Source organism: Phoca vitulina, unplaced genomic scaffold, assembly GCF_004348235.1.
Source record: "Phoca vitulina isolate PV1807 unplaced genomic scaffold, GSC_HSeal_1.0 scaffold13, whole genome shotgun sequence".
Lineage (NCBI taxonomy): Eukaryota > Metazoa > Chordata > Mammalia > Carnivora > Phocidae > Phoca > Phoca vitulina.
The window spans coordinates 4,693,707-4,716,717 of NW_022589716.1; the positions used below are offsets into that span (position 1 = coordinate 4,693,707).

Below are 23,011 nucleotides of genomic sequence, written 5' to 3' on the forward strand. Positions count from 1 at the left end.
TAACCAGTGGACAGCACTGATAGAAGTTACCCTCTTGGGCCAGTACAATAACAACAAAATCTAAACAGTTGCTCATTTTTACTTCCTTTTTTCGGGAGCTCCTCTTGTGGCTAGGAAAACCTTCCCTTTTTACTTTTCAGGGAGGTATATTGGACACTGAAATTTGTGATGAAGTCTTAGAGCTCAGGGCCAATTACTTTTCCAGAATAGACAAGTCGTTCCTATTTCTGGAGGGAAAGGAGAATGGTGAATATGGCATGTTTATTTGTCAGGTTACTTGGCCGACCTCTCTTGGTGACATCTGTGATTGTGGTCACACTTTCCTTCATTGAGCTACACTGGCTTCATCCAGAGTTTTCTTTTCAACAGAAGGGGCCCCCGAAGGTGAATATAAAATATCTGTTCACTGTCAATGGGAAATGGCCTTGTGATGAGTCTGTACATTTATTAGTCAGTATTTTCTAAACTTGTTGCAATTGGAAAAGAAGGAGCACCTTTGACTACTCTAAAGCTCTGGGAAAACTGTTTCTTTGGTATATTTTTGGTGTGCACATCACTAGGTGTTTCCTGGTGGGAGGAATTCCTCTGCCAGAAGCAGGAGGATCCTCAGACTGAATTATAAAGATGGGGCACCGACCTGTCTTCCCCCGCACAGTTGTGTTGGTCGCTCATTGTTCAGGGATGGTCTAGATCTTCACACTTTTGTTTGACCAAGACGAATCTTGGCAAGGGGAAATGCTGGTTCAGAGACTGGCCTGAGGCATCACCTGTCTTAGTGTGGTCCCTGGACCAGCCCCTTGAGCATCACCTGGGGAGGGGAGGGTCTCAGGCCCCTCCCAGACCTTCTAGATCAGAGTTGGGGGGGGGGGATGGGGCTCAGCAGTCTGTGCTTAACAAACCCACCAGGTGCTTCTGAAGAGTGGGGAAGAGGTTTGATGGGCAAGGCCAGGAAATCCATCTCCTCCCCCCACCCCTGGACTGAGAGCTACTCCTTGGGGGACAAAGAGGGTATCTCACGGTGGGAAGAGTGCTGAGTTCATGCCAGAGAGCTGGGTTCAAATCCTAACTCTTAGCCACTGTGGGCAAGTGTGCCTGACGGATTTAGCTTTTGCATAACGGTAGATGGGCATTAAAGTGCCTCAGGGGCGAGGGTTACAGGGTTAGCGAGTGACGGGACCCAAGCCAGCCTCCTCCTCCTCCTCCGCTAGCCGGCCTGGCTCTCAGTGGGTTGTGCAGCAACAAGCTGTCCTGGTCCGGGCTGTGGTTGGTGCCACCTAGTGGTGGTTGGCTGCTCTAGCGTGTGTGTCAGTGAGGGACCGTTCCGGGTTCTGGATCCTGCCACCGGCATGGAGGGTGGCAAGTGATTCCAGGAATTTCCAGGTTAGTTGGTGTCTGTGTCATTGGCCAGACCTGGAGTGATTCAGCCTCAAGAGTACTTGCCCTCTGCCTTCCTGCTTTTGAGGACGAGAAGCCTCCGGATGCCTGGCTCGTTTAGTCAGTAGAACGTGTAGCTCTTGATCTCGGGGTCGTGAGTTCAAGCCCCACGCCGGGTGTAGGGATTGCTTAAATAAATACACATTAAAAAATGAAAATTCCTTTCTCCGTTCCCTGGTAGGAAGAGAATAAGTGGATTCCACGTGTAGATGTGCACTCCCAGGCATTTAATCGTGTGGGTGGTCTCGTGGCACAGTGGGACAAGCATGCGCTTCAGGGTCAGACAAACCTGGGTTCCCATCCTGCCCACTTACTACTCTGAGCCTCAGAATGTACGAAGCGGAGGTGACGTTCATCCCATCAGTATCATGTTTTTATGAAGAGAAAAGGAAACCCAGAAAGTGGGAGCAGTCCTGGGGCGTCCTTTCCAGCGATTCCCAAGGATAATTAATTCTTGCATCTGTGCACTGCTCCGTGATATTGACACATGACGGGTTTTATTTCTACCTCATTCTTTGGTGAACGGTTTCCACACTTGCTGAAACCAAAAACCTACAGTGAGTGACAGGGAGGGATCTGTGCACTTGCCTGTAAAGGGCGTGGGGTGGGACAAAGCCAGAAAGGAGGGCTGATGGTGCGGTAACGTGTGGTAACGTGTGGCAACATGAAACGTTTTTAGACTTGTTAATATATGGAAGTTGTAAACACGGTATTTGAAACCTACAAGGCAAGCAAGAGATGTTAGGGTTTTATTTTTTTCTCCTACTGATAAAATACAAACTAATTTGGTGTGGGATCTAGTTTCTCAACTTAGTTGGTCTTTTAAAACTGAGGTAAAAGGTGGAGTTTGAGTCCTTCAGAGCACACTTAGGGCCCCACTCTTTCCCTATGGGGGTGTCCTTTATTATTATTATTATTATTATATTATTATTATTATTTTGGAATAGAAGAAAAGCATATGCAACCTTTAAGCCCTTTCCTTGGCCTTCGGGGTCTGGACATGGGACTTCTCAGCTCTGGGAACCGGCAGCAACAGGATTTGTCTAGCCAGCTGGGAAGTTTTTTAGAGGACGATTAAAGTAAGTCCTACCTGCGCATTAGTAAAAGTTTGGGGAAGTGTAGGAAAGAATCAAGAAGCACACAATTAGCAAACAAGGTCCCCCTCTCCACAATCATGCAGATACCAGATATGTCCACCAGAGGCACTATCACTCTTGGGCAGATTTTTTTTTTCCAGTCTTATTTTTCTTTGAATTTCTTCTTTACATAGTTGAGATACACAGTTTTTAGATTTTGCTTTATTACTTTTCATATTATTACATAAGGGTTTTCTTTTATTTATTTATTTATTATTTTTATTTTTTTTAAAAGATTTTATTTATTTATTTGACAGAGAGAGACACAGCGAGAGAGGGAACACAAGCAGGGGGAGTGGGAGAGGGAGAAGCAGGCTTCCCGCTGAGCAGGGAGCCCGATGCGGGGCTCGATCCCAGGACCCTGGGATCATGACCTGAGCCGAAGGCAGACGCTTAACGACTGAGCCACCCAGGTGCCCCAAGGGTTTTCTTTTAAAAATTAAAGTCTTGGGGGCACTTGGCTGGCTCAGTCGGTAGAGCATATGACTCTTAATCTCAGGGTGGTGAATTCAAGCCCCACGTTGGGCACGGAGCCTACTTTAAAAAACAAAAACAAAAACAAAAAACTAAGGGCACCCAGGTGGCTCAGTCAGTTGAGGCCTCTGACTCTTGGTTTCCATTTGGATCTTGGTCTCCGGGGTCGTGGGATCGAGCCCCACGGAGAGCCCCATGTGGGGCTCTATGCTCAGTGCAGAGTCTTCTTGAGATTCTTTCCCTTCCTCCCTCTCCCTTCCCCTCTGCTCCTCCCTGCCCTCATGCACGCCCTCTCTCTCAAAATAAATCAATGAATAAAAATCTTTAAAAAAACAGAAGCATTGTTTTTCAAATGATTAAATCTCTAATTCTAGAAAAATTTAATATAAGTGTATGAAAGCAAAATGTGAAATTCTAATACCGTGCTACAGGTGTCTCTAATAGAAAAAATGTCAAATATCGAAATGTATGAAGTAGTAAGAGGAATTCCCTTTAATACAACCCACCAGTGCTACACAGTACTAGATAAGTTTAAAGAACCCTATCGGCCGTGCAGTTTCCTGGTAAAATACCATCTACCAGTGCCAAGCGCTGTCGGTTTCAGCATGCAGCAGAATTCTAGGGTTTTCTCTCCTTTGTATATCAGTGTGTATGTGTGTATGTGCGTAAGTTACTGAAATGGAATTGTACAGTTGTCCAGCTTGCATTTTTCATTGGCTAACGTATTTTGAGTAACCTTCTATAGTATAAGCATTCGCCAGTCCCAGTAAAACACCTGTTTGAACGGTACTTTAAATGGCCACGTAATATTTCATCATTTAGACGCTCTGTTTTCTGTAGTCATTTCTCCTAAGGCTTCCAATGTGGACCTAAGTAAATATTTATTCACATTTCTGATTCTTTCCTTAAGCTAAGTCCCAGAGAGCCTCACCGAGTCAGCGATAAACATTTTTAAAGTTTCCCCTCCGGGGAGAGTTTATCATTTTACACTCTCATCAGTAGCTTGCAGAAATATGCCAGGACAGCAGCCATAAATGAACGTGATCCTTTAAAAAATCTTTGTTGATGTTACAAGTGAAAAAGCTCTTGTTTGTGTTTCTTAGAACACTAGAGCACTCGGGGCTCAGGCGTGTTTAATAATCCTCCTCTATGATTTCTGGAACAGAGGTAATATACCCTCTATTAAAACAGAAAGTTAATTCCCAGCTCAGATTCCTTAGAACTTCCCAGACCCCATTCCTGGAACCAGAGCTCGGTGTTCTCTGCCTTGGCTCAGGAGCCTTATCTCTGTCTAGGAAGTCCTATGCTGTTTCCAGACGGCCCCCTCGCTCTCTCCAGTGGCCACTGCGGGACCTGCAGCCTCGCCTCCTTTCCTCTCGGAACTGGGAGCAGCAAAACAGGCCAGCCCCACTCCCAGGCTGGACTTGGGTTTTCCTTGTGGTCAGACAGTGTGGGCATCGTTTTCCTTCGTGGTGGGCTATTTGTGTCCTTCCTGTCGCCGTGGCTGCCCAGGGAGGGACTGGAGGCTCCCACCCAGGTTCCTGATGGGGACAAAAAGTGGAGAGAGGCTATTCTAGTTAGTTCTCATTTTCCTTTGTGAGTCCTCTTGAATATTTTTATAGAGGGGAAAGTTCCAACTAAGTGAGAGAATTATAAATGAACTTCCATGGCTGTAAAGGTGAGTTCTGTTAGTGAACCCTGAAATCATTTAGTTATAAGTGCTCCTTCTTGTTACCCTAGTTTCTCAGAGTCAGAAAATGCTTGCAAAGGTTCTAGAACCTTCCAGAAGTGAGTGTAACTAACTTTGAGGGAAGGACAGGAGAGAAGGTTTGGAGAGCTAAAGACTTGCACTGCAGCCTTCTAGCATATGCCCCATCGCTCTTTCCACACTCCCTCACCCTGTTATAATTTGTTTCAGGCTATGGAAATAATATATAGTCATTGCAGGAAGAAAAAAAACTAAAAATCACCCATTTTCTATACTCAGAGATAATGACTATTAACACTTGGTATACATTTGGTGTGTATGAACATACACATAATTTTGTATTCGTGTAGGTGTGTGAGCATGTTTTTCTGTGTCTGTTACACGCACACAAACATGCTTTTATACCACCTTTTAAAGTATTTTAAATATCTCTCTGTGTCATCAAGTCTGTTTTTGAAAACAGTCTTTTTTAATGGCCTCATAATAGTATAAATGCTATCATTTACTTAATAGGAATTAGATATTTGCTTAATGCTCATTTTAAAGCTATTTTATTTTTTAATTTTTTTAATGTTTTTTAAAGATTTTATTTAGAGAGGGTGTGCACACACAAGCAGAGGGAGGGGCAGAGGGAGAGGGAAAGAGAGAATCTCGAGCAGACCCCCCGTTGAGTGTGGAGCCTGACATGGGGCTCGATCTCATGACCCTGAGATCGTGACCTGAGCCGAATTCAAGAGTCTGATGCTTAACCAACTGAGCCACCCAGGTGCCCCTCAGCTGTGTTAAGTAATGTTGAGATGAAGATCCTTTAAACAAGTCCAACTCTGATTATTTCCTTAGGATAAATTCTTGCAGTAGAATTTTTGAGTCAAAATAATCTGAATTTTCTAAATCCCATTGATATTTGATACCAAATTTTCTCTTATAAGCTTGTTCCAATTTCTACTATCCCTCACAGACTGAAGAGTGTCTTCAGTGTGATTACTAACACTCAGTGGTATTTTTCACCTTTGCCAGTCTGACAGAGGATGGTATATTATTTTAATTTGCAATTTTTTTAATCATGAGAGAAGTTAAAATTTTTCTGTTTGTTGCTCATTCATACTTTATCATTTGTTTTGTTTTCCCCATTCTTTGCCTATTTTTCTTTTTCTTTTTTTTAAGATTTTATTTATTTATTTGAAAGAGAGAGTGAGCACGAGCAGGGGGAAGGAGGGGCAGAAGGAGAGGGACAAGCGGACTACCCACTGAGCAGGGAGCTGGACATGGGGCTCGATGCGGGGCTCAGTCCCAGGACCCTGGGATCATGACCTGAGCCGGAGATAGATGCTTAACTGACTGATCCCCCCAGGCGCCCCTCTTTGCCTGTTTTTCTATATCAGACTGCTAATTGAGTTATTTGCATATTGGGGTAGGTTAAGTTGTTTTTTGTCCTGTAGTGCAGATGTTTTCTCTGGTTTGGCATTTGCCTTTGGTTTATAGTATTTCACCTATAGAATGTGTGTGTGTTTTTGTGTATAGTTTCAAACTACAGCAAAGTACAGTAGGAAATAACCCTTGTTTACCTGCCACCCAGAATGCACGGACATTTATACATTGTCCTTTTGACTTATTTCTGATAAAGGAAGTAGAATATTACAGATAAATTGGAATCGTCCTGGTTCCCCTTCCCATATTCCATTTCCCCCTTCCCCAGGACAGCTGCTGTCATGGATTGAGCGTATGGATCCTTCCAGTCCCAGTTTTTCTTGTGTTATCACATATACAAGTATCATAAACAATATACGGTACTAGTTTGTGTGTGCATATGTGTTCATTCATGCTTTAACTTACATAGATACTACACATAACTCATATATATCATTGAGCAATTCTCCTTATTTGCACAGCAGTGTGTTCAGTTCAATTCATAATGATATATACAAATCTAGTTCATGCATTTTGACTGCTGTGTACTATTGCATCCATTGACTATGACTCCAAATTCTTCTTCAATGTATTTATCAATTTTTTCTATATTGAAGAGCACTGAAGATGCTTCTGGGTATCTAGGTTTTCTTTGCAATGCTGCAGTGAACGCCTGTACGTGCTTCTCCTTCTGCACGTTAGGAGATCCTCTCTCAAAGGGCATCCGTAGGAGTACGTGGTGGGTCATGTGGATTTTCAGCTCTCTGGGCTCTTGCCAAATTCTTCCCCGGGTGCTCATGCCAACTGACACTCCTACCAGCAGCCGGAAAGACTTCCTCTTCCTTGTCCCACACCTTCACCAAGACACGGTACTGTCAGGCTTAGTGATTTTAGCCCACCCAGGAACGAGATAGCATCTCCTTGTGGTTTTAATTTGCATGTCCTGATTCCTGGTGGGGTTGAACATCTTTTAAAGTGGTTACTGCCTCAAGTTTAACAGATTTTCTCTTTGCATTCTCAGCTTCTTATCCTTTGCTCACTTTATCTTTGTCGGATGGGTGGTTGGTGTTCTTTATGTTTTAGATGCTACTGCCTTGTTATATGTATTGTAGCCATCTTCTGGTCCCTGGTCAGCCTTTCCCTTTATTTCTTCAGTTAGACCACTGGTGAGCCTTCCTCCTAGGAGACGGAGGTGAGGTCACATTCTATCCTCAAGGAGTGCAGTATATATTCAGAGTATTAAAAAGTTCTAAAGGAACCGATCAGAGGGTTGGGGAGACACAGAGACAGCCGTGGGTCTTGCAGCAACAAGCAGGACACCAAGAAGGGTCTGGGCTGGCCAGGAGAAGGGCGGGGCCTTCCTGGGGAGGGGGTGCAGGGGCAGGACCGTGGACAGTCAGCCCTAGAGCCATCGTCCTTCCACGCCTCTGCCTACTCCTTCTCCTTGTTCTCTCCATACGGCCTCCAGTCTGCCGCCCCTGACCCGCTCTTTCTGTCTCCCTGCTCAGAGCAGCTTGGCTTTTCAACAGCTTTGTCTTTTGAACTTTGTATATGTTGTTTTAGGTTGAGCAGAAGTTTGGATTTTTGATTTCCTATTGACCAGCCTTTACCTTTACAAGGTGTGCCTTTTATACCTCAACAGAGAAATCCTTTGCCATGCCCAAGTCAAAGACACCTGCTCGCATTTTCTTAGGATAACTTTTGTTTTTCACGGAGGTCTTTAATCCCTCTGGAGCTTTTTGCTTTTGTAGTTAAACTTCTTTCCCTTTTTTGGTGGCTTTTCCTCTGCCTCGATACTTTCCAGGCCCTCTCTAAGCTCCAGCAGGTCTATGTCACCAGGCTTTTCTCTGTCGCCTTGTGCTCTTTGGCTACTCTGGGGGGGGGGGGGTCCCAGGCGAGGCACTCCGTGTTTATCAAGGGGGTTTCTCTGTCTTGAGCACTGGTAGCGTTTGCGACATTGGTGAGTTTGGTTTCATGTCGTGGACGCTGGCTCCAAGGGTCTAGTGATTCCACTAGAGTTCAGAATTCATTCAGTTTTGGAAACTTCCACGGTCCATTGCGTATGTGTTGTGCCTGGTGCTAGAAGTGTTCTCAGATCTGGGAATGCTGTGGGGTCATGGACCCAGGGTCTCCTACAAAGATGCTCCTGCTTAACCTTGAACATGAGACCCTCTGTATTTTTTCATAAGGGATCAAGGGCATTGATAAAGTATGCTGTTCTTGTCAGTGTCCCAGCTTTATGGAAACTGAAGTTACACCTAAGCAGCCGGGGTGCTTTGAATTTTTCCCCACCCTTCCTCACCCCATTTAGATCAGGAGAAAACAAGAAAAATCATTATCCGTCCAACAATGTGTAGTTTCTATATAGTCGAGATGAAAAGAGACACGAAAATAAGAAAAATAAAGTTGACCAATTTATAGGACTTTCCTGATAGGCTGTCACCAGTGTCCCCTGGAGAACAGGTCAAAGGTAACATCCCAAACACCTGTGGGAAACAGCTTCACAACAGACTGTTGCCCTGTACCCCCCCCCCCCCGAGGGTGCCTCTGCCATCCCCTCACCAGATGTCTCGCTGGCTTCTTTCTCAGCGGAGAGGAAGCGGGAGAAGTGGGCGTAGGATGATTCCCAAGGCCATACTGGTGTCCCCGGCTACACAGCACCCGCCAGGGGCCTGGCCTCCCGGCCTCTGCCTGCCCATCGCCAGGCGCCACCAGCAGCTTTCCGTAATCACACACCCTAGTGACAGTTGGCATTTTTAGCATGCTTGTTTCTGTTTACACATACTTTGCCTGCCTTTTCTCCTTTTTTCACTGCCTACAACATCTCCTCTTCACCCTGCCTTTGTGTTTTTTCCTTAGGCCGGAAGCTGAGGGGAAAAGCCTTTTATTTTGTCAACGGCAAAGTGTTTTGTGAGGAAGACTTCCTGGTGAGTTTGTTACCCAAACCTCCCCTGCCTGCAGTCCTGACCAGAGTCAGGGGCAGGGGCCTGTGGGGCCAAAGACTGTGGCTTCTCTCCGTGATCCCCGGCGCGGGCGGGGAGCTGAGTGCGGCCAGAGAAGGGGGTCCGCACTTTCCTTCTGTAGATGCACCGGGTGGCCCTTGTTCCCGAAGCAAATGACAAACCGCAGAGCTTTGTGCTTGGAAGGGACTTGAGGGCCACTGGGCCTGTCCTCTTGTGTTCTGCCCGTTTCTGCCTGCCCCACCTCCCTCTTAAACCTCGGGACTGGGGTTCAGGCCTTCGTTCCTTCCAATCCCGGCTGCTCTCCGTGGGCATCCAGCCTCTGTCGTGCTTCCAGAGTCCGGCTGCGTACCAGTGACCCCCAGGCCTGAGCTGCGGCCCCCGTCAGCACCCCTCAGGCCCGCTGCTGACATCTCCCTGGCCATTGGACGGTGCCCTGGGCTGGCCCCCAGCCCTTCCCAGGCCGCTTGTCTGAAGCAGAAGCCTCATGTTACCTGAGAAGTGTGGACCCCTCCTCCTTCCCACCTCTCCCAGAATGTGGCTGAGCACTGATCCTTGTGCCACCACAGCCTCCCTGGGCCAGCTTAGCTGCCACGCTACCTGTGTGTCAACCCAGCTCACCCAGGCCCCACGTGTCTAGGGTTCAAAGCATGCGCAGAAGCCGTGTTCCGGAGCCTGCCTCGCGCCCCTGCACAGCCTCAAGCCTTTGTGCCTCGGCCTGTGCCGTTTCCCCTGGCTGGGGTGTCTTCACCCTTTCTTTGCCCGGATACCCGACGACCTTGTCCCCCTCCCCGGCACCGAGCGCCCCTCCTCTGTGGGGCCGCCACACCTGGGCTCCCCCGGCCGAGCAGGAAGCAGACGGAATCCTGTCCTTACCCCTTGTAGGCTGTGTGACCTTGTGAAAGTCATTTAATCCTCTCTGAGTTTCCCTTGTTTTCATCTGAGGAATGGTATGATATATACCTTGTTTTAAGAATTGTTTTAAGGAGGGGCGCCTGGGTGGCTCAGTCGGTTAAGCATCTGCCTTTGGCTCAGGTCGTGATCCCAGGGTCCTGGGATCGAGCCCTTCCATCGGGTTCCTTGCTCAGCGGGAGTCTGCTTGTCCCTCTCCCTCTGCTCCTACCCCTACTTGTGCTCCCTCTCTCTCTCTCTCTCAAAAAATAAAATAAAATAACGTCTTAAAAAAAAAAAAAAGAATTGTTTTAAGTAATACAGCCTGCATCAGACTCCCCTGATGGACTTGTGAAGACATACATGTTACCAGGTCCCCTCCCAGAGTTTCTAATTCAGTAGGTCTGGGGTGGAGCCCAAGAATTTGCATTTCTTACAAGTTCCCAGGTGATGTCAGGGAGCTCCTCTTTGAGAACCACTGGCTTAGAGATTAAAGCCTGTCTATGTACAGCCTCTTACACAGAGCCTGGCATGTTGTGGATGCCCAGATGCAGCTGTTGTTAGGGTGAGTGGTATTGGTATTTGTAATGGCTTTGTGGCAGAAGATATGCCATGATTCATCACACAACTGTTGTTGTCCTCTGGGAAACGACAGATTCCTGTATAGAGTGACACATCTTTCTGAGAAGTTCCTTGTCATCCTCGTGACTGGTGGGCAAGGGGTTGCTGGGTCATCTGTCTTGCCTGGCTTTAACTTTCTTTTCTGCTTCCTCTGCAGTACTCTGGGTTCCAGCAGTCTGCTGACAGGTGTTTTCTTTGTGGACATCTGATCATGGACATGGTGAGTAGGGTCAGTGGAACAAGATGATGGCACGGTGGGAGGGGGAGGCATTCACAGAAAAAAGAAACTAACAGTTGAAAACTGTGTTTCCTACCTTGATTTATGGTTGCATCTGGTTTTGTTAAGAGAAGACCTGTGTAAGGCAGCTGCTTGCTCTACAAGAAGCCACGTTGTTGGCTTTTACTGGTATTAGCATCCTTAATCATGTAGTCCACCACAGTGTTGTGTTTCTGATGATGCTCTTTTCTCTGGGCTGTTTGGATCACACCGGCCTCCCTCTGATTTTCTGTGATCCTTGTGGTGTCCCGGGTGAGATGCCAAATGCCAAACTTCATCTCCCTTGGAGTTGGGTACAGAAAGTTGGATAAACACAGTTGTTTGTGCTTCATGTTCTGCCTGGCTCTATCTGTTCCTAAGATGAGTTTTGGGGGCCTGTCATTAGTTCTGAGACAGCAGAACAAGAAGCAAGTTTTATACATTCTGTTCTTCACTCAGCCACTGGCTCTCTGAGCTTGTCTTGGGCCTCAGTATCTTTATCTCTTCAGTGGGGACAGTTTTTCTTTCCTGGCCTCCTTATAGGGTAAGGTTGTGAGGTTAACAAATGCAGAATACTTAGTCTGTCTCAGGGATCAAACTGTTCACCATTGGAGATCAGGCCTTAAGAATTTCTTTAATATGCTGGTTAAAGAAAATTATTATACAATATTCTTTTAGTCGGAAAGAGGTAAATCCCTCTCTAAGCTGACCCATTAATTCCATTCTGGAGAAGGGAATTGCTAATCATTGCTATTTTTTTTTCTTTTACCTCTCTTATTGAGAAACAACTCCTAGAGTAAAGGGTATACATCTTAAGCATACAGGTGAATAAAGTTTTGCATATGCACATACCTGACCCCACCCAGGTCAAAGTGTGGATGTTTCCCACATCCCACACCCCAGAAACTTCCTTCTTGTCTTCCTCCCAGTCCAGAAACCCTCCTCCAAAGGTACCCTCTATTCTGAGCTCTGTTGCCCCAGATTTGTTTTGCTGGTCCTGGAACTTCATATAAATGGAATTACACAGTATAGAGTCCTTTGGGTCTGCCTTTTCTCACTTAGAAAATGTTTGTTGTTGTTGTTGTTGGTTAAATATTTTATATATTTGGTAGAGAGAGAAAGAGAGAGGGCAAACACAAGCAGGGGGAGTGGCAGAGGAAGAGGAAGAAGCAGGCTCCCCACTGAGCAGGAAGCCTGATGCGGGGTTCAATCCCAGGACCCTGGGATCATGACCTGAGCCGAAGGCAGATGCTTAACTGACTGAGCCACCCAGGGGCCCCTTTGTTGTTGTTTTTGGGGGGCAGCAGGGGCAGTGGGAGAGGGAGAGAATCTTAAGCAGGCTCCATGCCCAGCGAAGTGGGGCTCGATCTCACGACCCTGAGATCATGACCTGAGCCAAAATCAAGAGTCGGACGCTTAACCGACTGAGCCACCCAGGCGCCCCTAGAAAATGTTCTTGAGGTTCATCCATGTTGTTGCCTGTGTCAGCAGTTCATTTATTTTCGTTGCTAGGTAGAATTCCATTGTATGGATATAGCAGCTTGTGTATCTGTTGCTCTGCTGATGGGGTTTTGGGTGGTTTCCAGTTTGAGGCTATTTAGGAATAAAGCTGCTGTGAAGCCTGCCCTGTTCATGAGGAGAACCTGCTGTTGCCCAGGCTCGGACACACCACAGCGGAGCTTAGCCCTGAGAGGGCCGGGTCCTCGTTGTAGCCAAGACCTCCCTGGGAGCATGGCCCTCCCTCCATTCCCACAGGGGAGGCCGGCAGGAGCCACACACCCTCACCCCTACCTTCCACAGACGCCAGCCAGACTCCACAGGCATCCGATTCTTGGGCGGAATTGGTCCTCAATTTTAGAGTCCTTCTGACAAACCCACTGCATATGAGGTCAACGGTGTCCAAATGTATGAGCATGATTATACACTATTTTTTATTTCCAGGTATCCTAAGCCTTCTTAGGGCCTCGTGATTCATAGAACTCCATTAGTCAGGGCTCAGCGGGATGGTTCTTCTGCTCAATGTGGCATTGCCTGGGGTCACTTATGCACTGGTGCTCAGCTGGTATCCCAGTTGAGTGCCCAAGATGGCCTCTCCCCTGTGGCCGCTGACCTCATTCAGTCGTCTAGCTTGGACTTCCTACAGCAAAGGAGGGAGGGAAGCTGCCAGGCTTCTTAAGTCCTTGACTCCGAAATCTCTCCACATCATTTCTTCCTCATTCTGTTGCTCACAGAACATCACAAGGCCGCTCTCAATACACGGCGGGGTGGTGAGGGGGGGTACTCTCCTCCACTTCTTGAAGTGAGGACCAGCCTTGCATGCAGGAAGGGAAGTAATGAAGCTTTGGAGACCATCTCTACCCCACGAGAATAATGCCAAGTTGAACCTGGGTCCTTGCAGGTCTTCTCTAGGACTTGAAAACTTTTAGCAATGTCTGTCTGGTAGTGACACCCACTTTAAAAAAAATTTTTTTTTTTTTTTTAAGATTTTATTTATTTGCGAGAGAGAGAATGAGAGACAGAGAACATGAGAGGGAGGCGGGTCAGAGGGAGAAGCAGACTCCCTGCTGAGCAGGGAGCCCGATGTGGGACTCGATCCCGGGACTCCAGGATCATGACCTGAGCCGAAGGCAGTCGCTTAACCAGCTGAGCCACCCAGGCGCCCGTGACACCCACTTTTAAAGACAGAACCCTTAACTGCTGCCAAGAATTTTTATAATGCCAGAAAAGATTCCTTCTGACACCATTCTTGGTTCTTTAAGAGAAGCAACCAGTTGTCCAGTTCTTTGTATAAATTGTCCTTGTCCCCCTCACCTCCCTGGTTAGTAGAGGGGAATGCTCTGAGCGTGCAGGTTGAAACTGGGCATTTCCCCCACATTAAAAAGAATTATCATAGCGAGTCAGCATGCAGCAAAAGGCATCTGTGTCCTGCCACACTTCAGGCACATTGTGGGTGAAGTTCATTTAAGGGTCTCTTCCGCCAAGACAGTGTTAGCCAGGGAGCAAAATGCATTCTGAGGTCCCCATTGCCAAGTGGACTTTGGAAGCCCAGCCTGTTGTGTGTCCTATTCTGGCAGCTTCCCGCAGGTCGAGAGGGGCCTCAAAGGTTAGTGACGCACCAGAGGGAACGAGGAAGCTAGAGAGCTGAGCCTTCAGAGGAAGAAGGGAGAGCGCACGAAGCCTCCAGCTTACCTCTGTGGCTGCAGCATGTGAGGTGTGGCGTTGGCCTTGGGGGGAAGCAGGTCTTGGGCACTGGCAGGCCCACACCTTTCCTGCAGGTGTCACACACACCGGCACAAACTCAAACCAGTGGTTCTTCGATTTTAGCATGCATTGGAATCATATTTCGAAAACACCAACCGCTGGGCTTGACCCTAGCGCTTCTGATTCTGGAGATCTGGGATGGGCCCTGAGAATGTACATTTTTTAGCAAGCCTCCAGGTGATGCTGGTCCTGTGGCTCCAGGGACCACACTTTGAGATGCACTGACTTAATAGGAAAACAGTTTGATGTCACCGAGCAAGGGGGTTGGAGGTAGGCAGTTCTGCAGGGAGGTAATTTGGTCACTTGCTGACGTCACCAAGGATATTTTTCGCACGTCTTCTCTCTCCTGCCCTGCATGTGTGGGCTCTGTCCTGGTTCCAGGACAGCTTCTTACCTCTCCAGGCATCACAACGAGATCAAATGACACTAAGAGGAAGAAGGTTTATGGGACTTTCTCTACTTTGTGTTTTAAAACAATAGCAATAGGGCGCCTGAGTGACTTAGTTGGTTAAGCGTCCTACTCCCGATTTCTGTTCAGGTCATGATCTTGGGGTCCTGGGATTGAGCCCTACATCGGGCTCTGCACTTGGCAGGGAGTGCGCTTGGGGATTCTCTCCCTCTGCCCCTCCCCCTGTGCTAGTGCATGCGGTCTTTCTCTCTCTCTCTCTCTCAAATAAATAAATCTTAAAAAAAACAACAACAACAACAGCAACAAAGAAGCTTTGCTTATGCTTGGATTTGGAATGATCAGCGGTTGAGTCATAGCTTCTGGATTATCATGCCTCGGAGTGAAAGCTGCTTAGGAGGAGGCACCTGGGAGGCAGAACTTACGAGGTTTTCTGAGCTCTGCCATTTCCATTTGGAATTAACTTTGATCCTTCCGTGGACCAGCTGCTTCCTAAATCTGGGACAAAGCCTGGCGTGGCCCTGCCTGCTTCACATCATTTCCTGCAAAGAACTGCAAAAGAGTCCTCCAGATTCTCCTCAGGAGGGTTATGCCCAGGAGAAGGATCCTGTTTGGCTCCCTCCTGTTGATACATTTACCTTGATTTGCCTTTCCCACCCCGTCCTCTCTTGACCTTGGTCCAAGCGAAACTCCGATGAGTGTGTGCTGTGCGATGTGATCGCAGAGGGACCCTCGGCTTGATGTGCTCCTCTCCTTTCCACCGTCCAACCCGTCCCCATAATCCCCGCTGAGTCCCGGCCTCTTCCTTTCTGCCTCCAGATCCTGCAGGCCCTCGGGAAGTCCTACCACCCCGGCTGCTTCCGCTGTGTCATCTGCAACGAGTGTTTGGACGGGGTGCCCTTCACCGTGGACTCCGAGAACAAGATCTACTGTGTCCGAGATTACCACAAGTAAGGAGGGGTGGGGTGCAGAGGGGCTGCAGGCCCGAGCCACACTGATCTCGCCGAGCGAAGGAGAGACACCCGCTGAGGTGCACCCGCAGGCTCTGCTTGAACCCTGAGTCCACAGTCCGGCAAAGGCGTCGTGGTTTAAAGGGTGTAGCAGGGGCCTCGGAAAGTCAGCTGACTCCAGTGCAGATAGGAACTGGTAACAGAATCATGTTTCCTGGAAAATCAGAACCCAAATCCCTATAATCAGATCCCGGTTAGGCCTCAGGAAGCCTCTGCCAAGCCCAGTGGCTCCAGCTTGACCTGACTTCACAAGGCAGCGACTCAGGGCTGGTCGCCACCACCCTCGGTCTGCCCGGGCCTGTGCTGGGCACCATGAGGGGAGTGAACAGGTTGGTCTCTATCCCTAGTCGAGTGAGAGGGTCCAGCTAGGCCTGTTACCACTGGGGAATAATCTCGAAGTGCTACTAAAACACCTCCCAGAGAATGAGCCAGACTGTCTTTTTTTTTTTTTTAATAAAGATTTTATTTATTTGAGAGAGAGAGAGTGCGCGCACGCAAGCAGGGGGAGCGGGAGAGGGAGAAGCAGATTCCCCACTGAGCAGGGAGCCCGATGCGGGGCTCGATCCCGGGACCCCAAGATCACGACCTGAGCCACAGGCAGATGCTTCACTGACTGAACCACCCAGGTGCCCCAAGCCAGGCTGTCTTGATTCGAGGGCTGGGGGTGGGGGGTGGGGGGGCGGGGGGGCGGGGTTCACTTGAAGAGGGATGGGTGGGAGGCCAGCCGTGAGGAAGGCTCAGTGTGGGCTCCAGGACCTGCCTCCTAGAAACAGCACAATACGCATTTTATTGCCTCTTTGCTTCTCCCGGCAGGGTGCTGGCCCCCAAGTGTGCAGCCTGTGGGCTTCCCATCCTTCCACCTGAGGTAAGAAGCTTTTTCAGGCCTGTTCCTGGCGTCTTCCATGACACGAATATCTCCCTGGGATCATCTACAAGATCTGTGTCTTGTCCTTACGCCTTTGACAAAATCCTTCTGAAATCTCACCTCTGACCTTAATAGTGTCCTCACCAAGAAGCCCCTTTCTTCTTGGCTGGCTTCCCCAGCCCATTGCCCTTCGTGTGCCCTATTCGTCCCTATAATCGGGTCAAACTCCCTGACTTGATAGTGACTCCCAGATTAGAAGATGAGCAGAAATCTTGCCTTTCATTCATTTTTTTTTTTTTAAAATCACTCTCCACGTAGGTGGTTTTTTTCAGTGTTGACTCTGACATTCCAGAAGGTAGAATTGCTGTCCCTCCTCCTTCCTCTCTCATCAGTTAAAAGTTGGGTCCCCCAGCTGGCCTCTTGTTCTTCCTTTCATTCCGTCCAGGGCTCAGATGAGACCATCCGTGTCGTGTCCATGGACAGAGACTACCATGTGGAGTGCTACCACTGTGAGGTAGGCCCCTCCCTGCCCAGATGCCCGAAAGTACAAGAGAAGAGCATCCCTGGGTTGACTGGGGCCTGAGATGGTCAGCAAGGTGTGGTCAAGGGCTGCCCTCCAGGTCAAGGGGTGAAGCCTGCCTTGTAGGGGAGGTTGGAGGACACGCACATGTTTGGGACGTAAAGATCATTGCTGTTTCCTCCACGTTGGTTAACTGCCAAGTCCTGAAACCATTGCAGTTGGCTCCCTGAGGCCACAGAGTGGGTGGCTCACGGGGACCACGGGTTTCACATGCCACATAGGCAGCTGTGTGATCTGGGGAACAGACACCCTCCCCTCCAGCTTATAGGCTGTTCTATCTGCCAAGAACCCCTTTCTGAGCTGACCCCTGGAAATCATGAAGAAATCCGCCCTTCCTTGGAAACAGGCATGGGTGGTGTGAAGGTGGATGGGGGCCCATCTGCCCCTTCTTTACCTTGTGTCACACCCGGGCGGGCGCCCCATGGCTGTCAGGCAGGCCCGGGGTCACCCCTCCCTGCCCCTCGTGAAGGTTGCGCACACTTTAAGTGTCCGTGGGGTTTCAGCCAGAATTAAGTGGATTCGCCCAAGGAAGGACAGTAGATTTATTTCGTGACGCTGTGGGTGGGGTGAATGGGAGAGGGGTGGGGGCGAGGTGGGGAGCTCACTGCTAGCACCAGGCACCGGAGAGCAAGGGGCCATCTGCTCATTACAGTCTGCGCTCTGCATTCAGGCCAGCGCTGGCCCATAGAAACCTGAGAGCCACGGGTCCAAGTCACGGGTGTCATTTTGTTTTCTAGTAGTCACATTAAAAAAATAAAGCGAAACAGATGGGATTCATTCTTTTAATATTTTATTCAACCCGTGTATCCAGTGTTCCTTCAATATGTGTAACCAGTATGAGGGATCTCTCATGAACGGTCTTATATTCATTGTTTGCCCTAAGTCTTGGAGGTACAGCGTAGGTATCCACCGACGTCCCATTTCCGTTCTGACCAGCCCCGGTTCAAGTGCGCGTTGGGGGCGTGTCATGCTTTCACTCGGCAGGACTGCCCGGTTCCGCGCTGGCATTCGCTGCCCGCACAGCCCGCTCTGCTGGTCCCCGGGACGTCGGCCTTTGGGTCAGTCTTGCAGTCCTTTCTGTGCTGTCCTGCTACCACTGGGCCTTTTTGCCTCCCCCTAGGACTGCGGTCTGGAGCTCAATGATGAAGACGGTCACCGCTGCTATCCCCTGGAGGACCACCTGTTCTGTCACTCCTGCCATGTCAAGAGACTGGAGCAAAGCCCCTCGTCTGCAGCTCTTCACCAGCACCGCTTCTAGCTGGAGCTGCTCCCAGGCCTCCCGTGGGAGATGACAAGACATCTGCCTGTTAGTTCCAGCGGCCCCCGGGGTGGAGCCGGGGTCGGGGGGAGAGGGGTTAGGCAGGTAAGTTTCTGCATATACGCCTGGGGTGCCTTTCCTTGAACCAGGGAGCTGAGCCCTACCTGTGTGGCATGTGTATTTTCCAAGTGCCTTTCTGCACCGCCACGCCCTGTCACATTACTCAGGAAGACACTCCAGCCGCGTGTGGCATGTGACAGGGGATCGCATCCGTGCAGCCGAAGGCACTCTCCAGCCCCTCTCGGATGGAAAGGGTCGCAGTGAGCGTGTTTCACAATATCCTCTGAAGACAGATCTCAGCTGCCGATCCATGCAGCCCTCTCCTGTCCCTTGGGAAAATCCCCACATCCAGACGCTATCCCCCCCCACCACATGCACGTACACAACATGATTTAAGACTGCATCCAGACACGTGCGTGCACACACACACACACACAGCATTATTTAAGACTTCCTGCCACCCCAGAGACTCAGTTCTTCTGTCGAATGGCTGCACATTTTCATTGCATTATGGCAAGAGGGAAGCTCTCGCGGGTGCTATCTTAGGAAGAATTTGCTTGCTAAACCAGAGCCAAGTTTTGAAATGAGTGAGCCAGGCAGGGTTTCCTCCTGGTACACTGACCGCGTTTTGTGTGCCCCTGCAAATCTTCACTCCCTTAACGGCAGCTGGGAGCCCGATGGAGATTTGCCCTGTTCCAGCAAAGTGTGCTTTGGGCCGAGGGCTTGGTGCAGGCCCCAGGCCTCCTTTGCCCAGCTGTTTACACTGTTTCTCTCTGGAGCTCTCGAGAGTCCGCGACTCCGGAGTCGCTCCCACAAAGGCAAGTCTCAGGATCCCACGTGAGGACATCTCTGTGCCTGTTTTAGTTTCTTTAATGAACCACCGGGTTTGGGCCGTCCTGCCCACCTGCTGAGAGCTAGCCCCCTTCTCCACGGGGGAGAGAGAGTGTGTGTGTGTGTGTGTGTGTGTGTGTGTGTGTGTGTGTGTGATCTCTAAGCAGCACAGGAGGGGGTGCCTCCGGATAGATGAGTGTGTTCACCTCGCACGGCTCTCCCTCACCCAATTCTGGGCACAGGCAGTGACGTGGGAAGAGACCCGTATAAGGTACACTGCTCTTGTCTGGGTTTTCTTCTTGTTTTTAATCGTCTCCCCCCGTTCTCAGTCTTCCACACACACAAAATACCTCACAGATAAGAGCTTCGCCAAACCGCAGATGAGGCACTTGGCCATTGCACTGACCTCCCAGGCCTCCGTCGGGGCGTGCGGAGTCTCTGCGTCCACGCGGGCCAGACAGCAGCCGCTCCGGGCACGGGCTGCCAGTGGGGCAGAGGGCACGTGGGTGTTACTGCCCTGATGCAGTTCATCAGGCAGGTCCCCCCGGGGTGGGAGGGCCACGCACCGGCCGGAGTTCAAGGCCGCCTGTGCACTCAGGAAGCACGGTTGGCCCAGCCTGTCACACGCTCCCGAGGCCGGACGTCCGTATCCCTGGTATTCCAATGAAAAGATGGTGTAACAGAAAAATAAAAAAGAAGGCTGGCTGGCATTTGCCCTCTCAGCCCGTGGGGAGGGCCCGCCGGAGGGCAGGGGCCGGCCTGGGAGTATGGCACCGGCGTCTGCTGTCCACCTCGTCACCTCACCCGCAGGGCAGCGGGGGGCCACAGAGGGCGGGCGGGGGGGGGGGGGCCCAAGGCACGTGGGACTCGCAGACTTGTCAGTGGGCCCACCTCCCAACTCGAGGCCGCGCTTTGATTCATTGGGTAGCAGCTGCTCTAAGATGCACAGGATTGGCCCCGAGAGTTGTCTCCTGTTCTTACATTCACTGTGTTAGACGGCCAGATGTCACTTCAGCCCAGGCTGTGGGCTTTTGTCGATTCCGTGGCACAGGCCGAGCCTCCAGAAGCCCGTGGATACGTGCGGCCGGGGGAGTGAACCCTGGGGCTGAACCCCTCTCTTCCCAGAGTCCCCAGCTCGGCTCTGGCAAGGCTGGCCGGGACGGGGTGGGGGGGGTGTCTTCACTTGGCTTTGCCAACCTAGGAACGTTTCTGGCCTTGCTGACCCACCTTGGTGCCCTTGCGAGTCCAGCAAAAGTGCAGAAAATTGCCCGAGAGCAACTGTCAGAAACAGGGATTTGTTTGCAAATTGGGCAACTAGTTTTTTAAAAAATCTGTGATTAATTTTTTAAATGATATGTTTTAAGTGGCCTTGATGGAGGTGATTCAGATAATCTGCAAATACGGTGTTTTCTACTGTTGAGGAAAGAACAATAAGAGACTTTCCAGAAGCCCGAGAAATCGGGGCGGCGAGTTGTAGGAATCTCGCGCCAGTTCTGTTTCTCAGGCTCTGGCGCTAAAGCCACGAGGGAGATGGGTCACCTGCGTGGTATCTTAGACATTCTGTAAGCTGTTAGCCAGACAGAATTGTAATGGGGTTGTATTTATAGGCACCTAGAAAGGAGACACAAGGACCTGGTAGACCAGGAGGAATTCGTTTATTTTAAAAGGTAGAGCGGATGGCCCTTCCTGAGTTCCCTAGATAGCTCTTGGACTGTAGATAAACATGGAGAATTAAGGTCTGATGGCAGACCCCAAGGCCAGCCTCCAGTCTCCCCCCTCCCCCGCCTCATTTGGCCCATAGTTTTTCCCTCCCCCCAGCGAGGACCATTCATTCAAAAGCTGCCAGGGGGGTCTGAGGAAAGCCAATCACCTGGTTTGGCCTGCCCTTCTCTCTCTGATGTTCTCCCACCTGCGGCTGGGGAAAGAGTGACGCGGTCACCTCTCACCGTGGGAGGGCATTACGCCCTGTCTGGGTCATTGCCCATACATGGCAACAGGACTTCCCACTTCTCCGTGGTCAGTGCTTGAGTGAGAGCCTCTTTCGGCCAAGTCCACTGAGGTGGGGCCACCTGTGCAGGACTTGACCCCACACCAGCCTGTTGCAGGACGCACTCGTTGCAACGCTGTCTGCCAGGAAACCCAAGTTCTTTGTAGTCTCCTCCGTGCCAGGAATCAGTTCTCATTTCCAGGTTATTTGAAGTCAGTCTTAAAAGGAATAGAATACAATGAGTAAAATATATTAGCTATCGTTCTGAGCCGGAACTGGACAGATGTGGGAAATTTCCGTATAGTGTGTGAAAATTTCACCATGCAGGGAAATTATTTTCCTCTGTATCTCTTCTTTTCCTATAAAAATTATTCAAAATTGTACTGTTACTATAAATTCTTCCAGCTATTGTTACTACAGAATTACTCAGAATTGTACTGTTGCTATAAGATTATTCAAAATATCATGCCAATAAACTGCATCAATTTGTAGACGATTAAAGTGCTCTCCAACACAATGATGCTTATTGGGTTTTCTTCTGTGCGTGTGGAAGTAAGCAGACAGTGCTTCTCGCTAACTGGATTTGGTCTTCTCTTAGAGCTCTGGATCCTTAAGGGAACACATGGGTGTCAAAACTACAAAAGGTCCCAGATTTTACCCTCCTTGCCAGCTAATAAGGTAGCACGTCATGGTTTCATGGAACGTGGCGGAAGTTATGAGACTCCTAGGTCAGAGACAAAAGGACAGGTGAATGCAGCACCAGCCAGGAGCACTTTATCAGCATTTTATCAGCATTTGAGGTTTTAATCAGCATTTACACTGACTCCCTGAGCTGTCGTCCCTCTAGGGTCCCATGAAGAGGTGCCCATACTTACAGTGGGCTGCATGACAAGAGGACACCCGAGCCTAGGGAACCTCAGTCTTACAATGATGGGTAAGCCTGCCTGAGTGTTGCTCCAGAGAGCGACTCTGTGTCTGCCACCCGAGACATCCTAGAAAAGACAGTCTGGAACTAAGGCAGTCTAGCTCACAGGATGTGCAGGAACGTGAGTGACCCTCGGAGAATCATTTTCCAAGAATCGGCAGTTCCTTCCCCTGGGTCCTTAACATTGAGACACGAGGTCGTGCTGCAGGGATGATCGCTCCGTCTCCTTTTGTGTATGTTGTTTTTTTTTCTAATGAGTTTCTGATCAAAGAATCCCAGAGGTGAGTGGCCCTCTGGATTTGAGGCCAGCACGCACAGGAGGGCGGCGCTTGCAGAATGAGGGGGGCTGAGTGTGTGCTTGGAGTCCCTGGGGTAGGAGAGGGGGTCCGGGGGCTCGCCTTTCACTGCTCAGTCCAGGGGCTGCTTCAGGCTTCAGGTTAGTTCTTGTGGCCGCCAGGGACCCGGGAAAGCGAAGCATGAGGATACTGACGGGGGTGGTGTCTTACTGGAAAATAAAACCTCTTTTTACGTGATGAGAGAGCATGTATACTGATTTCACAAATCAGTTTTCCTATGACCCTGATGCCACAAGGGATGAGACCACAGTCAGGGGAAAAGGTGGCCTGGGCCTGCCCCAGCTTTGGGAGGTGGTGACGAGGCCCTGATTTGCAGTGTTTGCTGGTTTCTATGATGTACATCTTCCCCTCATGGCCAATTTCAGGTGATCCGTGTGACATCTTTGAACCTGGTCGTGGGACGAAATGGCACGGTCAGGAACAGACACTAGCCAGCTCAGGCCTTTGGGCCATTTGGGGCTGAAGCAGTGGGGAAATCTGCTTTGGTCTTAAGTTCCCTGATTAAAGCAGTAACAACAGTGGCAGCTGACATTCCATTGTGTGCTCACCATGTACTAGGTACTATTCTCGGGGCCATATTCTTTA

At 49.7% G+C, this 23,011-nt stretch overlaps 1 protein-coding gene across 1 annotated transcript in view; it reads left to right on the forward strand.

Annotated features, from left to right (window-relative positions):
• The window catches only part of LIMD1 (LIM domains containing 1), a 66,944-nt gene extending 45,027 nt beyond the window's left edge, over window positions 1-21,917 (forward strand). Inside the window, exons 3-8 of the mRNA XM_032412576.1 lie at window positions 9,019-9,086; window positions 10,789-10,851; window positions 15,374-15,504; window positions 16,378-16,429; window positions 16,875-16,943; window positions 18,130-21,917. Coding sequence (XP_032268467.1) covers window positions 9,019-9,086; window positions 10,789-10,851; window positions 15,374-15,504; window positions 16,378-16,429; window positions 16,875-16,943; window positions 18,130-18,267 — 521 coding nt within the window. The 3' untranslated portion in view covers window positions 18,268-21,917. The remainder of the gene's footprint in view (window positions 1-9,018; window positions 9,087-10,788; window positions 10,852-15,373; window positions 15,505-16,377; window positions 16,430-16,874; window positions 16,944-18,129) is intronic.
• The last annotated feature ends 1,094 nt before the right edge of the window (window positions 21,918-23,011 follow it).